Source organism: Tachyglossus aculeatus, chromosome 22 (assembly GCF_015852505.1).
Source record: "Tachyglossus aculeatus isolate mTacAcu1 chromosome 22, mTacAcu1.pri, whole genome shotgun sequence".
NCBI lineage: Eukaryota > Metazoa > Chordata > Mammalia > Monotremata > Tachyglossidae > Tachyglossus > Tachyglossus aculeatus.
Window position 1 is genome coordinate 26,395,361 of NC_052087.1, and position 14,523 is coordinate 26,409,883.

At 48.9% G+C, this 14,523-nt stretch overlaps 1 protein-coding gene across 1 annotated transcript in view; it reads left to right on the top strand.

Annotated features, from left to right (window-relative positions):
• Positions 1-4,482, top strand: part of EXT2 (exostosin glycosyltransferase 2) — a 145,912-nt gene extending 141,430 nt beyond the window's left edge. Inside the window, exon 14 of the mRNA XM_038764274.1 lies at positions 3,521-4,482. Coding sequence (XP_038620202.1) covers positions 3,521-3,659 — 139 coding nt within the window. The 3' untranslated portion in view covers positions 3,660-4,482. The remainder of the gene's footprint in view (positions 1-3,520) is intronic.
• The last annotated feature ends 10,041 nt before the right edge of the window (positions 4,483-14,523 follow it).

A 14,523-nucleotide genomic window follows, 5' to 3' on the forward strand; every position in this document is an offset into this window, starting at 1 on the left:
AACAAAGGACTGTACTTGGGGAATCAGGAAATAATAACTCAGGAGGAATATCAGACGTGGTCTCTGCCCTTAGGTGGTTACAATCTAATGGAGAACATGGTCGTATGTGATCAACCAATCAATCAATGGTATTCATTGAGCACTTGCTGTGGGCAGAGCATGTTATTAAGCTCTTGGAAGAGTACAGTAGGCACTCAAATAGGAATGAATGAATGAAATAAACTCAAGTGGAGAAATAATAACATACAAGCAGATTCTTTTTTTTTTTTTGGAAATTTTTGTCCCCTTCTTGATTATGCCGAGAAATTTATTAGCTGTTTTAGCTGCTACCCCACTTTGGTAATTACCTGCTGGGAGAAAGCTAGTTAGGATACAGGAGGATGTGATTATAAAAACTGATCATTGGGTAAAAGGATTCCATATGATTAACTTCCCTATAGATTAACCCAGAAGAGGGTCATGGATTATAACAGCAATGTAGTAAACTGTTCCTTCCCCCCCAACTCCCCAACACCCTCACACTGGGGCTTTAATTTAAATTTTGCAATGCTGCCTATTTCAGCGGAGTTGGTTTAAGGGACCAATTTGCTCTCTTCTATTAGCTGCCACTGATTTGAAAAAAGACCAGCCTTCCTGTGCAATTCTAATTGTAGTAGTTGAATCTGTAGACTCAGGGAACTTGGACTTCTTCACGTAGGCCTGACCTCCTAGGCAATATACATTTCCAGGGATGCAAACATGAGCAACTACAATCCCAAATCACATACTGGGTAGCGTCCTACACTGGAGTCTGTGGTTGGCTGGAGTGAAGCCCCCAGGGACCCCAGTTTGGCCATTAACTCCTACAAGGTAGGGATCCAGATGCCAGGACTGGGAACCAGCGTTTCGCCTGGGATTGTCCGGGGAAATGAAGTAATCTCAAAAAGAAGCCAGAGAACCGGCAAGCCCAGTGTCCTGGGGCCTTTGAGGACCCTCCCTGACTTTCAAGACAGTTGAAATGAAAGTTGATGTGACGTGTCAGCATGTAGAACCTCACCTTTGAGCTAAAGAGCAGAGGAAAGCACAAGAATGGCATATGGAGCCTGTGCTGGGCAGGGGCTTAAAGGAAATCAAACCCCAAATCTCTAACTCCAATTTCCTTGATCAGTGATTTAAAAGTAGAAGCGGGCTCGAAAGGGTGTCTTTACCTCATCAGAGATCAGGTTGATCTCTCAGTAAGGCAAGCTGGCCACAACTCTAGAAGGCTCATAGCTTGGCCCTCCAGCCCAGATGTTTTTGGATTTGGCTTGGAAGGAGAAGCAGCATGGCCTGGAGGATAGAGCATGGGCCTAGGAGTCTGAAGGACCTGGGTTCTGATCCCGGCTCTGCCACTTGTCTGCTGTGTGACCTTGGGTGAGTTGCTTCACTTCTCTGTGCTTCACTTACCTCATCTGTAAAATGGGGATTAAGATTATGAAGCCCATGTGTCCGACCTGGTTACCCTGTATCTACCCCAGCATTTAGAATGGTGCCTGGCAACTTAGTGAGCACTTAACAAATACCATAAAGAAAAGTACATGCCCAGTGGACCCAGAAAGGTTGACTCCCTTCCCAAGCCTCTGTTTAATGCCAGAGTCCAGTCGGGAAGTGGAGCAGGGACAGGCCGGGGGCGGGAGTGGGACCTCATTTTTCAGTTCACACTCACTGGATTCTGTATCGGCCTTAATCGTGCTTTGCTGGCCAGCCAAGGAGGGTACAAAGGAACGACGCTTGGAAGCAAAGAGAATCTGTGTCCTTGAAATTCCCAAGCCACGAAAGTAGCCAAAAACAACACATTTTGTAGATAAAGCCTGACAGGCCATTTCCTTGGGTGCAGAATCCCGATCCTGTAATGTTCGTGGGGACCTGGTGGGAGAGGGAAGGTAGAAGGAGGGGAAATGAAGAGGGTAGAAGAGGACATTGATTTCTGCTACATAACCCTCCTATTCCTCCTCAAATAGCCATCCGTGCCCTGAGTCTGGACTAACAGCACAAGAATCAGTGATATTCAGAAATAAACAGGATAGCAGACTCACTGTGATCTTTCAGCACTCAGAACAGTGCTCGGTGCATAGTAAGCACTTAACAAATACCATCATTATTATCATTATTATTATCTTTGTCAGATGCAACCCAGGGTCAAAACTTAGTGAGCACAAGATTAAATGTTCAACATAAAACTGCTTTAAACGTTACAATGGCTGAATGAAAGCAATTAATATAGAAAACCCGCTAGATGAAGGACCTTGCCTCCTCACAGCTTAGCTGATTAAGGTATTTTCTAACTGGGTTGTGTGAGAAGCTGCAGTTGTTAGTCCTGGGCTCAGAATTCAGCCCTCTCTCTGGAAGGGGTTCTGCCTTTGATTACTAGGCCCTTGTAGTAGGTAAGTTAGGTGCCGTGGGACTGGCTGAAAAGAGGAGAATTTGACCTTTCTGAAATCCAGTCCTGTACATCAAAGGGGATTTTTATAGGGTGTGTGTGTGTGTGTGTGTGCGCGCGTGTGTGCGTGTGCGCACTCATTTTTGTGTGTTTAACTGGTCCTGAAGCCGTCCTCCTCACCCAACTGTCATACTGAGTCAGCCTGATAGGCCAAAACTGTTCAGGAAGGCTCCCCGAGAGAGAGCCTGACCCCCTCACCTTCAAGGGGGTCGCTAATGGGTCCTCATTAGAACAGTTGTGGGGGGGTTGAAGGGAAATGGGGGGGGGGGGACCAGAGAGGGGGAAGCTCACCCTGGCTCACTCTGGCTGGCGGCAAGCTCCCACTCGCCACACGCTCTGGGAAACTGGTCTTCTTTGGGCTTCCCAGCCCTGGACAAGTCTGAAGCTGATTCTCCTGATCCTAATGTGCATCCAATGAAGGCTTTAAGTAACTCAGCCAGGGGTGTCGCAGAGGGGATGGCTGGATTACCCCGCAGCACCTAGAAGGGTTTTCGATATCTTCCCATTCCTTTACCCCTTTCCATCCCTCCTGCTCTCCAGTGTACAATCCTCCCATTTGAGTGTCTTGTTTTCGACTCCACCCAGGAAGCGATTAGATTAGCTGGGCTTTTCCTTTCCTCTCTTTGTCTGTTCTCTGTCTGGCACCAGAGGGGTTAAGCATCATATTGGCAGCTAATCCACCTGGGTTCCCAGCGTGCACATGTACATCTCTGGAAGAATGACTGGAATTCAAGGGGGAGGGGAGAGGAAACTTTGACCTCCATATGCACATGGTCTCCTGACAGCATCCTCTCACTCTTCCCTCTAAGTTGATGAATCAGAAAACACCAGCCCAAGCTCAGACAAGAGGGAGGTTCCCCACCACCCCGCTTCTAGGAGGTCCACAGAAATTACCTGCTTGCAAGAATATGGGAGATGCTTGCGACCTATCTGTGTTTCCCTCTTCCCTTCCCCCATCACCCTCCCACCCCACGGTCACTGGCTGGAAATATTTTGTATGTTGTTGAATCTCTCCCATCATCTGGGTTCTCTCCCTCTTCTCTCCACCCTCCCCGCCCCTAGGTCCGAATGCATCAACAAGTTTGCCTCAGTCTTCGGCACCATGCCTCTCAAAGTGGTAGAGCACCGAGCTGACCCTGTCCTGTACAAAGACGACTTCCCTGAGAAGCTGAAGAGCTTCCCCAACATTGGCAGCTTGTGAGAAAACCCAACGCAGAGCAAGGGAAGGATTAGAGCACAACAGAAACTCCCTCTGCCTGTGGGGGAAGTGGTTGTCAGGATGAGTCTTTTAAATATCAGGTTCTGGAGCCTGGAACCTATTTTACCTACCCTGGAATTGGAAAGCGGACCTGAGAGGCTGTAGACGTGTTTCGCACAATGGGACACTCGCTGGCCCACATCACCTGTCGTCCTTCAGTGGCTCATGTTGAAAGTGTGATATTCATTCAATCATTCATTCAATCGTATTTATTGAGCACTTACTGCGTGCAGAGCACTGTACTAAGCTCTTGGAAAGTACAATTCGGCAACAGATAGAGACAATCCCTTCCAAATAACGGGCTTCCAGTCTAGATATGTCTTTGGCAAAGTCTAGCCCCCCTCAGAACTGGATTTGCAAGACATCTGGCCTGCTGCTTCCATCGTCCCTTGCCGGTACATCCCAGCCTCTGTTCAGGTTCAGTACCATGCCCCATATGGAAGGAAACTTCATCAGAAAGTTCTTCACCCTACAGATGGCCCAGGACATAGCCTGTTCATGAATTTTAATTTGAGGGAATCATGCTTAGTGATTCCCGATTTCACTTTTAATTACTACAGATTGTAGTCTCAACAGCATTTTCTCTTTAGAGAAGAAACAATGCAAGAATGGAGCTAGAGCTTTGATCAGATTAAACCAGTGGTAGCACGACTGAGTTCATCCAGCGTAGGGAGGAAGGGGAGCTGCTGGGTTATGGTCTCATGGGTCGTTTGGACCACTGCTGTTGATTTGGTTTTTAACCTAATTAAATGTATTTTTTACTGGTTTTCTGATATTTCTGTAGAAAAACCTCAGACAGAGTGAAATATCTCTGATCCTCTGACTGGGTTGCTGTTCTGTTCCTGAAAAAGCCCCACTCCTGCCCATGCCCGAGGATGGAGATATGATCAGGAGTCCATGCTAACAAGCCCCATTGAAGCGGTTCAGCCCTGCAGGGGCACTGGCACAGCTGCACATTACATCAAAATGTAGGTGTAAATTCCAAGTACTCATACTCTTCCAAAAATCTACACTCAAGTTGGATCCTTAGCAAATGCAAACTGAAGTCACTTGTCCACTGTACTGCCAGTAGAGATAAGCAGTCGGCACTATGTAGATCTTTAGCAAATGTTTGATCATGGTAGATACATATTCATGTCTCATAGCTTTGAAGTAGCCAAATAGGCCTCTGAAATAGCAGACATGAGAATTTATGTCATGAGTTTTCCATCGTCTTGCACGTGAAATGCCTAATGAACGAAGCTCAATTCTCCAGGTTTGAAGGGAAAGATCAGGTACGTGGGGTTGGGTGGGACAAATGTTAATAAATCCATGCAGAGAGGTGATTTTCTGATATCTATGACTTTGACCTGTTCACTCCCCTGAGTTTCTTTGAAACACTGACAAGTTAAGGTTGTTCAGTCATTTAGAGTATTAGATGTTCACCAGTTGGGGTTGGGACGACAAACATCTCACTCCTTTCCTACCCCTAGTCCTCCTTTCCTCCTAAAGCTGACATACAAGAGCATGAATTGTTGGGAGGGGGAAGGGAGCAGTCATTGCTTCCCCCTGAAGCCCTGTGGGAAGGGGATAAAGTCCCTATCTTTATCTCAACTTCTTCCAATCAATTGAGAAACTTTCTACAGGCCTGCACCTCCTCTTCCTACCCTTTCTTCTTCCAGGTGGTTCTTTTGTCTCGTTAGACATTGACATCCCAAAATGAAATTTGATTTATCCTGAAACTGCCACCTGGGTAAGGCCATCTCTAGAGTGAGGCTGTTGCCCTGAGTCCATCTCTCAGGAAAGTTCTGCCTTTAAATTTCTTCCCCCTCTGGATTGTGCCCTTGAAGACCCCAGGGACAATGGTCACTCTTCCTTTCCCTGTGGAAGGGATGTGAGGTGCTTTGGCAGGAGGGGCAGCCACAGGCCCACGTTACTGGCTCCCCCTTCACCCCAAGCCACATGGCTGCCTGCCAAAGTCCTGTTTGCTGGAAGAGCAGGAGGAAGCTTGTTGGCCAGAGTGTGCAAGAGCAAAATGAGCAATAGGAGGCTCCGGTGACTTCCACCATTATCATTATGATTAGGGGCCACCGGTGACTTGGGCCACATGACTACTCAGTCATTCAGTCAGTCAATCGTATTCATTCATTCAATCATATTTACTGAGCGCTTACTGTGTGCAGACCACTGTACTAAGCGCTTGGGAAGTACAAGTTGGCAACATATAGAGATGGTCCCTACCCGAGTGCTTACTCTGTGCAGAGCACCGTACTAAGCACTTGGGTGGCGTACAATATAGCAGTATAACAGACGGTTTCCCTGCCCATAACGAGCGGGCAGTCTCAGCCTACAGACTGGTCCCAGGCACATTCTTGAGGCAAGGAGGTGTCAACCCTCAAATGAATGTTTCCATGAATGGAATCAGTGTTTTTTTTAATGGCATTTATTAAGCGCTTACTATGTGCAAAAGCACTGTTCTAAGTCCTGGGGAGGTTACAAGGTGAACAGGTTGTCCCACGGGGGTTCACAGACTTTCCCATCACTGTTGATGGCACTACCATCCTTCCCGTCTCACAAGCCCGCAACCTTGGTGTCATCCTCGACTCCGCTCTCTCGTTCACCCCTCACATCCAATCCGTCACCAAAACCTGCCGGTCTCACCTCCGCAACATCACCAAGATCCGCCCATTCCGCTCCATCCAAACCGCTACCCTGCTCATTCAATCTCTTGTCCTATCCCGACTGTATTACTGCATCAGCCTCCTCTCCGATCTCCCATCTTCCTGTCTCTCCCACTTCAATCCATACTTCATGCCGCTGCCCAGATTGTCTTTGTCCAGAAACGCTCTGGGCATGTTACTCCCCTCCTCAAAAATCTCCAGTGGCTACCAATCAACCTACGCATCAGGCAAAAACTCTTCACCCACGGCTTCAAGGCTGTCCATCACCTCGCCCCCTCCTACCTCACCTCCCTTCTCTCCTTCTACAGCCCAGCCCGCACCCTCCGCTCCTCTGCCGCTAATCTCCTCACTGTGCCTCGTTCTCGCCTATCCCGCCGTCGACCCCTGGCCCACGTCATCCCCCTGGCCTGGAATGCCCTCCCTCCGCACATCCGCCAAGCTAGCTCTCTTCCTCCCTTCAAAGCCCTACTGAGAGTTCACCTCCTCCAGGAAGCCTTCCCAGACTGAGCCCCATCCTTCCTCTCCTCCTCCTCCCCCTCCCCATCCCCCTGCCTTACCTCCTTCCCCTCCACACAGCACCTGTATATATGTTTGTATGTATTTATTACTCTATTTATTTTACTTGTACATATTTATTCTATTTATTTTATTTTGTTAATATGTTTTGTTTTGTTGTCTGTCTCCCCCTTCTAGACTGTGAGCCCACTGTCGGGTAGGGACCGTCTCTATATGTTGCCAACTTGTACTTCCCAAGTGCTTAATACAGTGCTCTGCACACAGTAAGCACTCAATAAATGCAGTTGAATGAATGAATGAATGAATCCCCATTTTCCAGATGAGGTAACTGAGGCCCAGAGAAGTTAAGTGACTTGCCCAAAGTCACACAGCTGACAATTGGCAGAGCCAGGATTTGAACCCTTAGCCTCTGACTCCAAAGCCCGGGCTCTTTCCACTGAGCCACGTGAACTTCTGCCGTTGAAACTCCCTCTACCTAAGGACCCTGCACTAGGGGAATTGTCCCACCGAACCCCTGGGACTGACTTCAGGCACAGGAAGGTCCAGGAGAGCATATGACTTAAGACAACGAGACTTCAAGCTGTAGGATTCCTATATGTCCTTGGGTCTGGAACTGGGATTGGTTTAGGGGCAGAGGGGTGGCGGTGGCAGCCAGGAGGGCAGATAGCGTGCACAGTTCTGGTGTGTGCAGTCGGAGAGGCGGCAACCAGTTGTGGCTCTGGAAACCCAGGACTTGGAGCTGGACAAGGCCAGGGCGACTCTCCAAGCCCCCACCCTGTAGCTGGGGTGGGAAGCCCTTGGGATGCCGGAGAGCCTAGTTTCAGAAGCAGAACAATGATGCTAATTAAAATGTCATGTTTTGGCCCGCAGTGGCCAGCAGCTGGTTTTATATTGAGAAATCTTTTTCAAGAAAATGTGTTCCACCGGCCTGTGAGGAAGTGGTGCCCAATCCAGCCTTGGACCTTAAAGTCATCTACACCCTCAGCCACCTCCCCCCTCCACTCCCTGCTCCGAGGACATCCTGGATTTTTCCCACCCTGTGCTCTGCGAAGCCAAATCAATCAATCATTGGTATTTATTGAGTGTTCACTGTGTGCAGAGCACTTAACTAAGCACTGGGGAGAGTACAGTACAACAGAGTTGATAGGTGTGTGCTCTACCCAATACGTGTTTGCAGCCTAAAGGGATTCAGGATCAAAATTATTCAGAGGGTCCAGACTGGCTCATCACTGTCAAGTCATCAGTTTTTTTTTCCCCCAAATTCGCAAACAGACCCTCAGCAAGGGTCTGTCACGGGTCTGGACCTCACCTGAAGGAATGTGCACAGTGGACTTGGATTCCCTCCTCCTTATTCAGTGTCTGCAAATCCCATTCTGCCAGTGACTTCCAACTTTCACACTCTTCTGCCTCCAGCTGGACTTCACATTGTTGGGAAAAGATGTTGATTCTTGTTAAGTTTTTCAGAATCAGCTAGGAAGTGAACTAGCATGCTGACTGCCAACTTTTGCCATCGCATGTGTGCCTTAGATGACATGTCCTTGCCCCGCGAAGGGGCCTCGAAGCCTCTTCCAGCTTTCTTCCTCCTGAATAGAATGCCAAAGCTCAGCCCTTCTCAGAATTGAATATCCGTGTGGTAAGCAAATGGCTACTGATTTCCATGGCACAATGGGGAATGGGTTGTATTAGCATGTATTGGTCTATCAGCCACACGGTATATACACTGATGAAAATCTCACCACAGGCACCAGCCCAACTCTTGAATGTGTTTTCTGCCTCTCCATCTCTCTGTCTGTCTGTCTCCCTGTCTCTCTCTCTCTCTCCTGCATGAACACCCAAGCACTGTAGTCCCAGGATGGATCCTGTCTACTCAAGCCTGTCTTCCATGGTTTCAGTAAAAGAGTAGGTCCCCTGGAGCTCAGTAAATGGCTAAGACCCCAAGTAAATTTGCAGGCAGTACTAACAGCTTTATTGAGCACCTACTCCATGCAATAGACTGCACCAAATGCTTGGAAAGAAGTAGAGTGGCATTTTCCGTGCCCCCGTGGATCTTACAATTGGCTCCCTAGTATCTGGGTGGGATACGGAGGGAACCCAAATGCAGGAGGTGTCTGGTAAGAAAGAGCCAAGTTGAACTAGGGTGTTTTCCACTCTTCAGTCACTAGACCTGCTTATGTCCCCTCCTTACTGCCAGGTAGGCTTCTCTGGCTGCAAATCAAGTCCCCCTGTGCACGATTTCCAGGGGATCAAGGCAGAGCCTGGAAGCCCTAAATCCTCTCCCTTGCCTGTTCGAGCATTTCCCAGGGAGCGAGGGACACCAGAAGAATCCTGGCTAGGAGTTCTAACCAGTCTAGCAGGCGCTCCCATCTAGGAATCTTTGGAAGCAATGACTGATTTCCACTGGGAGCTGAGTGGTCTGGAGCTGCTCTGAGCCCATTGACCAACCCACAGGCTTCGGACTCCACCCCTTGGCATGCCCCATAGTGGCCGACTTTCTCCTTCAGAGTAAAGCTAGATGGGGGTGACTTCTCCACCCTCAACCGCGGCCCATCTGACCAGTGCGTCAGGCGATGGGCTTGGGCCCAGAGCTCAGAGAATGTGCTGCCTTTTCCTGCCAGATAGCGAGGCTGAGGGCCTTTCGATTAGACTGAACAGATTCAAGACCAGGCAGATGCCCAAGCCGAACCTCCCTGTGGAATGACTGGGGAACATGGCCTCTCTCAGCCATGCCCAAGGGCCCCCTCTCAGGCTTCTATTTACCAGAATCCCTCGAACCCTGCTCCCACCCAAGGGTGCCTTCGGCCTGCAGGTATGTCCTCTGGGACCTGGCATGGTGAGGGCGGCCGCCTCTGGGGAATTTGGTCCTCAGCGCCAGCTTCCCGGGCCTCTCTGGAAAACAAGTTTAGTCATCAAAGTCTCAGTCTGGGCATTTTTTTTCAAATTTACAACTCTTTTTTGGGGCAGGACGTTTTCCTCGGTTCCGCTCCCAGTTAGCAAGGCTCCCCGTTTGCGTCTTCCTCCTCAGGTTCAGTGTAGAGGAGCGTGGTGCAAATGTGCCTGGGCCACTGCCAGCACTTCCAATAACCACTAGCCGCCGTGTTCCTGCAGCTCCTCCTGTGGGTCCCATTGTTTCTTCACCTGTGGCCTTGTTGCCTCCCAGAAGCGGATGGAGGTCCTGGCCGGTGGACGGGGAGACTGGGCCGTGGCTCACCCAGCTGGTAAGTGGCAGAGTGTAAACTGATGCAAGGTGCCCCACGCTTCCCATCCGATACGACCTTCTCTGGCCAGAAGCTGATTTGCGGTAAGAATGGAAGATGGGTGAGGAGGAGGGGACTGGCTTTTCCTGTCAGCCGTTGTCCAGGTGTTAAAAAAATAAAATGATTGACTCCTCCGTGAGGCTGCCGGAGATGAGGTCAGAGTGCCCTCCTGCCTTCAACAAGGCCTGGTGGGAGAACGACCAGCTACTGCCCCGCACGGGACACGTCCCACAGCTCAGCACCCTCACCCTCCCTCACTTGGGCGGCCGGAGGATTGGCCGGCACGGTTCATCCGTACCTAGATGATGTTGGCAGCCTCTCCCTCTTCCTTCCGCCCCCATTTCTGCTTGCCCCGTTGCTGAAGAGCCCGGGGGTCTGGATCCTATCTGGTTGTGTCAGGGTGGATTACCCAATGTGCATTTCTCCTGCAGCAGTCCCTTTCCTGTGCTATAAATACGCCCCGTGTTTATTTTCTTACATTATTGAACTGAGCACTTGGGATTTGGGCCTCTTGACGAGCCCAGAGCTTGTCCATCCGGTGCCTGGTGCCGGCTCTGTTTGGCTGGCTTCAGTCTGAAGCGATTTCGAGTCCTTCCCGGTGCGCCTTGGATGTGTCTTAATTTCAATAGAGAGGGTTGTGTGCAGCACCGTGTCTGCTGATTTTCAGGTTTCAGCTTTCTGCCAGGCCCAGCGCCTGCTTAGAAGTGAAGTTGTGTTTCTCATTAAGGGGATAACAGCAACAATTGAGATAATTAACTGAACTTGCTCATTGGTGGCAGCAGCTCCGATAGGATTCCCTGTAGCCTTCCCGGGATAGGTCCCGATGTATTCCCTCCCCCCTTCCCTCCCGCCCTTCCTCCACCATCTCCTCCCCTTCCTGCTTTGCCACTGCCCCCCCACCGCTCCCCCGCACCCTCCCCTTCCCAGCCCTGTCCTTGTCTCCTGGATATGGTTCCAATAATTTGTCTCCCAAGGTCCTTGCCTTTGTCACCGATTTGGTTTGATTTTCCTGACGATTTGGCGAAGAAACAAGGGCTCCTTAACTCTTTCTGCTCCGGGACATTGTGGGCACAGGAGGTCATCTTTGCCTCCATGGATGCTCTTTTTTTCCTCCTTTTCCCAAAGGCTACACCTTATTCACCAGGATTGGCCCTGGCCCTTCTCTGATGAGACCAAGGAGAGGTGGATAGAACTGAATATTGTTCTCTTTTCTCCCCCATCTCCTTGCCCAAGGCAGGACTTAATGCCTGAAAGGCTGTCTGGACCTAAGACCCTGCCTATTTATTGCATGACCTATCTGCAGCTGGAAAAGTTAATTTCCTATGAGGATAAATATTCAATCCTGTTGCTCATTTCCTTAGATCACAGACTAATCAAGCAAATCAGAAGCAGTATGGCCTAGTGGATAGAGCACGGGCCCGGGAGTCAGAAGGACCTGGGTTCGAATCCCGGTTACACCATTTGTCTGCTGTGGAACTTTGGAGAAGTCACTTAACTTCTCTGTGTCTCAGTCATCTGTAAAATGGGAATTAAGACTGTGAGCCCCATGTGGGACAGAGACTGTGACCAACCTGATTAGCTTATATCTAACCCAGCACTGAATACAATTCCTGGCACATAGTAAACACTTGACATATGCCAAAAAAATACATATGTATACACACATTTATATAATATATATCAGTCAATCAGTGGTATTTATTGAGCCCTTACTGTATGCAGATCTCTGTACTAAGTGCTTGGAAGAATACAATATAGTTGGTAGAGGTGATCTTTGCTCATACAGTTGGTAGGCATGACCCTTGACCACAGGAGCTAAACTAAGTGTTTGGGGAGAGTACAATAGATTTAGAAGATATAGAGATTAAACTTTGGTTGGGGAAGCAGGCACAAAACAGATAAATTTTAGATAGGAAGAAGAGAACAGAAAGAATGATATGTGGATAGATTTTGGAAAAAGTGGGCCTCACCCTTAAGAATTGTACCAGCTCACACCTCAAATCTGGACCAGGATCTGATGGGTTTGGAGCCACCTTCTAACCTCTGATGGGTTAGAAGGGCCTGTGGGAGGTAACCCCAGGTGTCTAGTTCTGACCATCTCCAGACTCCCTAGACGTGGCTCAGTGGAAAGAGCCCAGGCTTGGGAGTCAGTTGGGTTCTAATCTGCCACTTGTCAGCTATGTGACTTTGGGCAACTCACTTAACTTCTCTGTGCCTCTGTTACCTCATCTGTAAAATGGAGTTTAAGACTGTGAGCCCTACATGGGACAACCTGATTACTTTGTATCCCCCCCGGTGCTTAGAACAGTGCTTGGCACTAACAAATACAATCATTATTATTATTATAGACCTAGAAGTCATCCCCAGCATTGCCTCGATCTCCCTGGATTCCTCAGACTAGAGAGAACTCAGAGCTGAGCCAGATCCTTTCACCCCACTTCCCCCCTCCACACTGGGTACCCTCAGTCCCAGTATAGCCCCGGGACCCTGGTTGAGCCTTCTTCAGGTCAGATACCCTGATCCTCTTGCTCTATTCCTGTTAGGGTTCTTTCTTCTCCCCCACAAGTGGAGACAGGCCTGGGTGAAGAGTACCACCGGGAACAATGTTAAGAGAGCAGACTCTGTTATAATAATAATAATGATGGCATTTATTAAGCACTTACTATGTGCAAAGCACTGTTCTAAGCGCTGGGGGGGGGGCACAAGGTGATCAGGTTGTCCCCCATGGGGCTCATAGTCTTCATCCCCATTTTACAGATGAGGGAACTGAGGCACAGAGAAGTTAAGTGACTTGTCCAAAATCATCCAGCTGGCAAGTGGTGGAGCCGGGATTTGAACCCACGACCTCTGACTCCAAAGCCCGGGCTCTTTCCACTGAGCCACGCTGCCCCTCTGGAGCCACGCTGCCCGTGTTATATGACTCTCCCCTTCCCTTCCCTCCCCGGAGCACTGCAGGCTCCTCTCTGCCAGGCCTGGGTGAGCCTGGAGAGTCACCCCCCGACGTCAACCTCAACACTGGGCCCGTCTCTGCAACCTCTAGACTGTAAGCTCGCTGCGGGTGGGAAATGTGTCTGTCAACTCTGGCTTCTTAAAAACGCTACTACTACTGCTACTACTAATAATAATAATGGTATTTGTTGAGTGCCTACTATGTGCCTAGCACTGGGGTAGTTACACTGTAATCTGGTAGGACAAATCCCTGTCCCACATGGGACTCAATGTCTCACTCTCCATTTTGCGGATAAGGTAACTGAGATACAGAGAAGGTAAGTGCCTTACCCAGGATCACATAGCGGACAAGTGGCCGAGCGGGGATTAGAACCATGACCTCTGACTCCAAAGCCCATGCTCTTGCTACTAGACCATGCTATTTCTTAGGCACTTACTATGTGCCAGTCACTGTTCTAAGCTCTGGGGTAGGAACAAAGGAATCAGGTTGGACACAGATGAGGTCACTGAGGCACAGAGAAGTGAAATGACTTGCCTGAGGTCACACAGCAGCAAGTGGCAGAGCTGGGATTAGAACCCTCCCGTTGGCCAGCGACCCCTCCCTATGCCCTCAACAATATTTCTCCCTATTACAAGTCAGAGGCTGTCTGCCCCTAAAGCTCGCAAGTGCCAATTTTTCATGGGTGTGCAGTGGTGGAGGGTGGCACATGTATGCAAGTGAGAAAAACACGGGATTGGTGGAACGAACACAGACCTAGGAGCCCGAGGACCTAGATTCTAATTCTGGTTCTTGCTACTTAACCTTAGGCAAGACTTCTCTGGATCTCAGTTTCCTCATCTGTAAAATGGGGACTAAAAACATGTTCTCCCTCCTACTTAGACTGCAAGCCTCATGTTGGATGTGGATTATGTCTGCCCGGATTATCTTGTATCTACCTCAGCGCTTAGAACAGGACTAGATACATAATTAAGTCCTTAAAAAAGTTGTCTATGAACTTCGATGGACCTTTGGACATCTGATATTTGCCCTACCCCCGATCCCACAGCACTAAAGTACATAACTTCTGTACATATTTCTCCCCCTCCTCACCCCCCCGCCTTACCTCCTACCCCTCCCCACAGCACCTGTATATATGTATATATGTTTGTACACATTTATTACTCTATTTATTTATTTATTTTACTTGTACATATTTATTCTATTTATTTTATTTTGTTAATATGTTTGGTTTTGTTGTCTGTCTGCCCCTTCTAGACTGTGAGCCCACTGTTGGGTAGGGACCGTCTCTATATGTTGCCAACTTGTACTTCCCAAGCATTTAGTACAGTGCTCTGCACACAGTAAGCGTTCAGTAAATATGATCGAATGAATGAATGAACTTTAAATTATATATTTTAAGTCACATTCATATTAATGTCTGTCTCCCC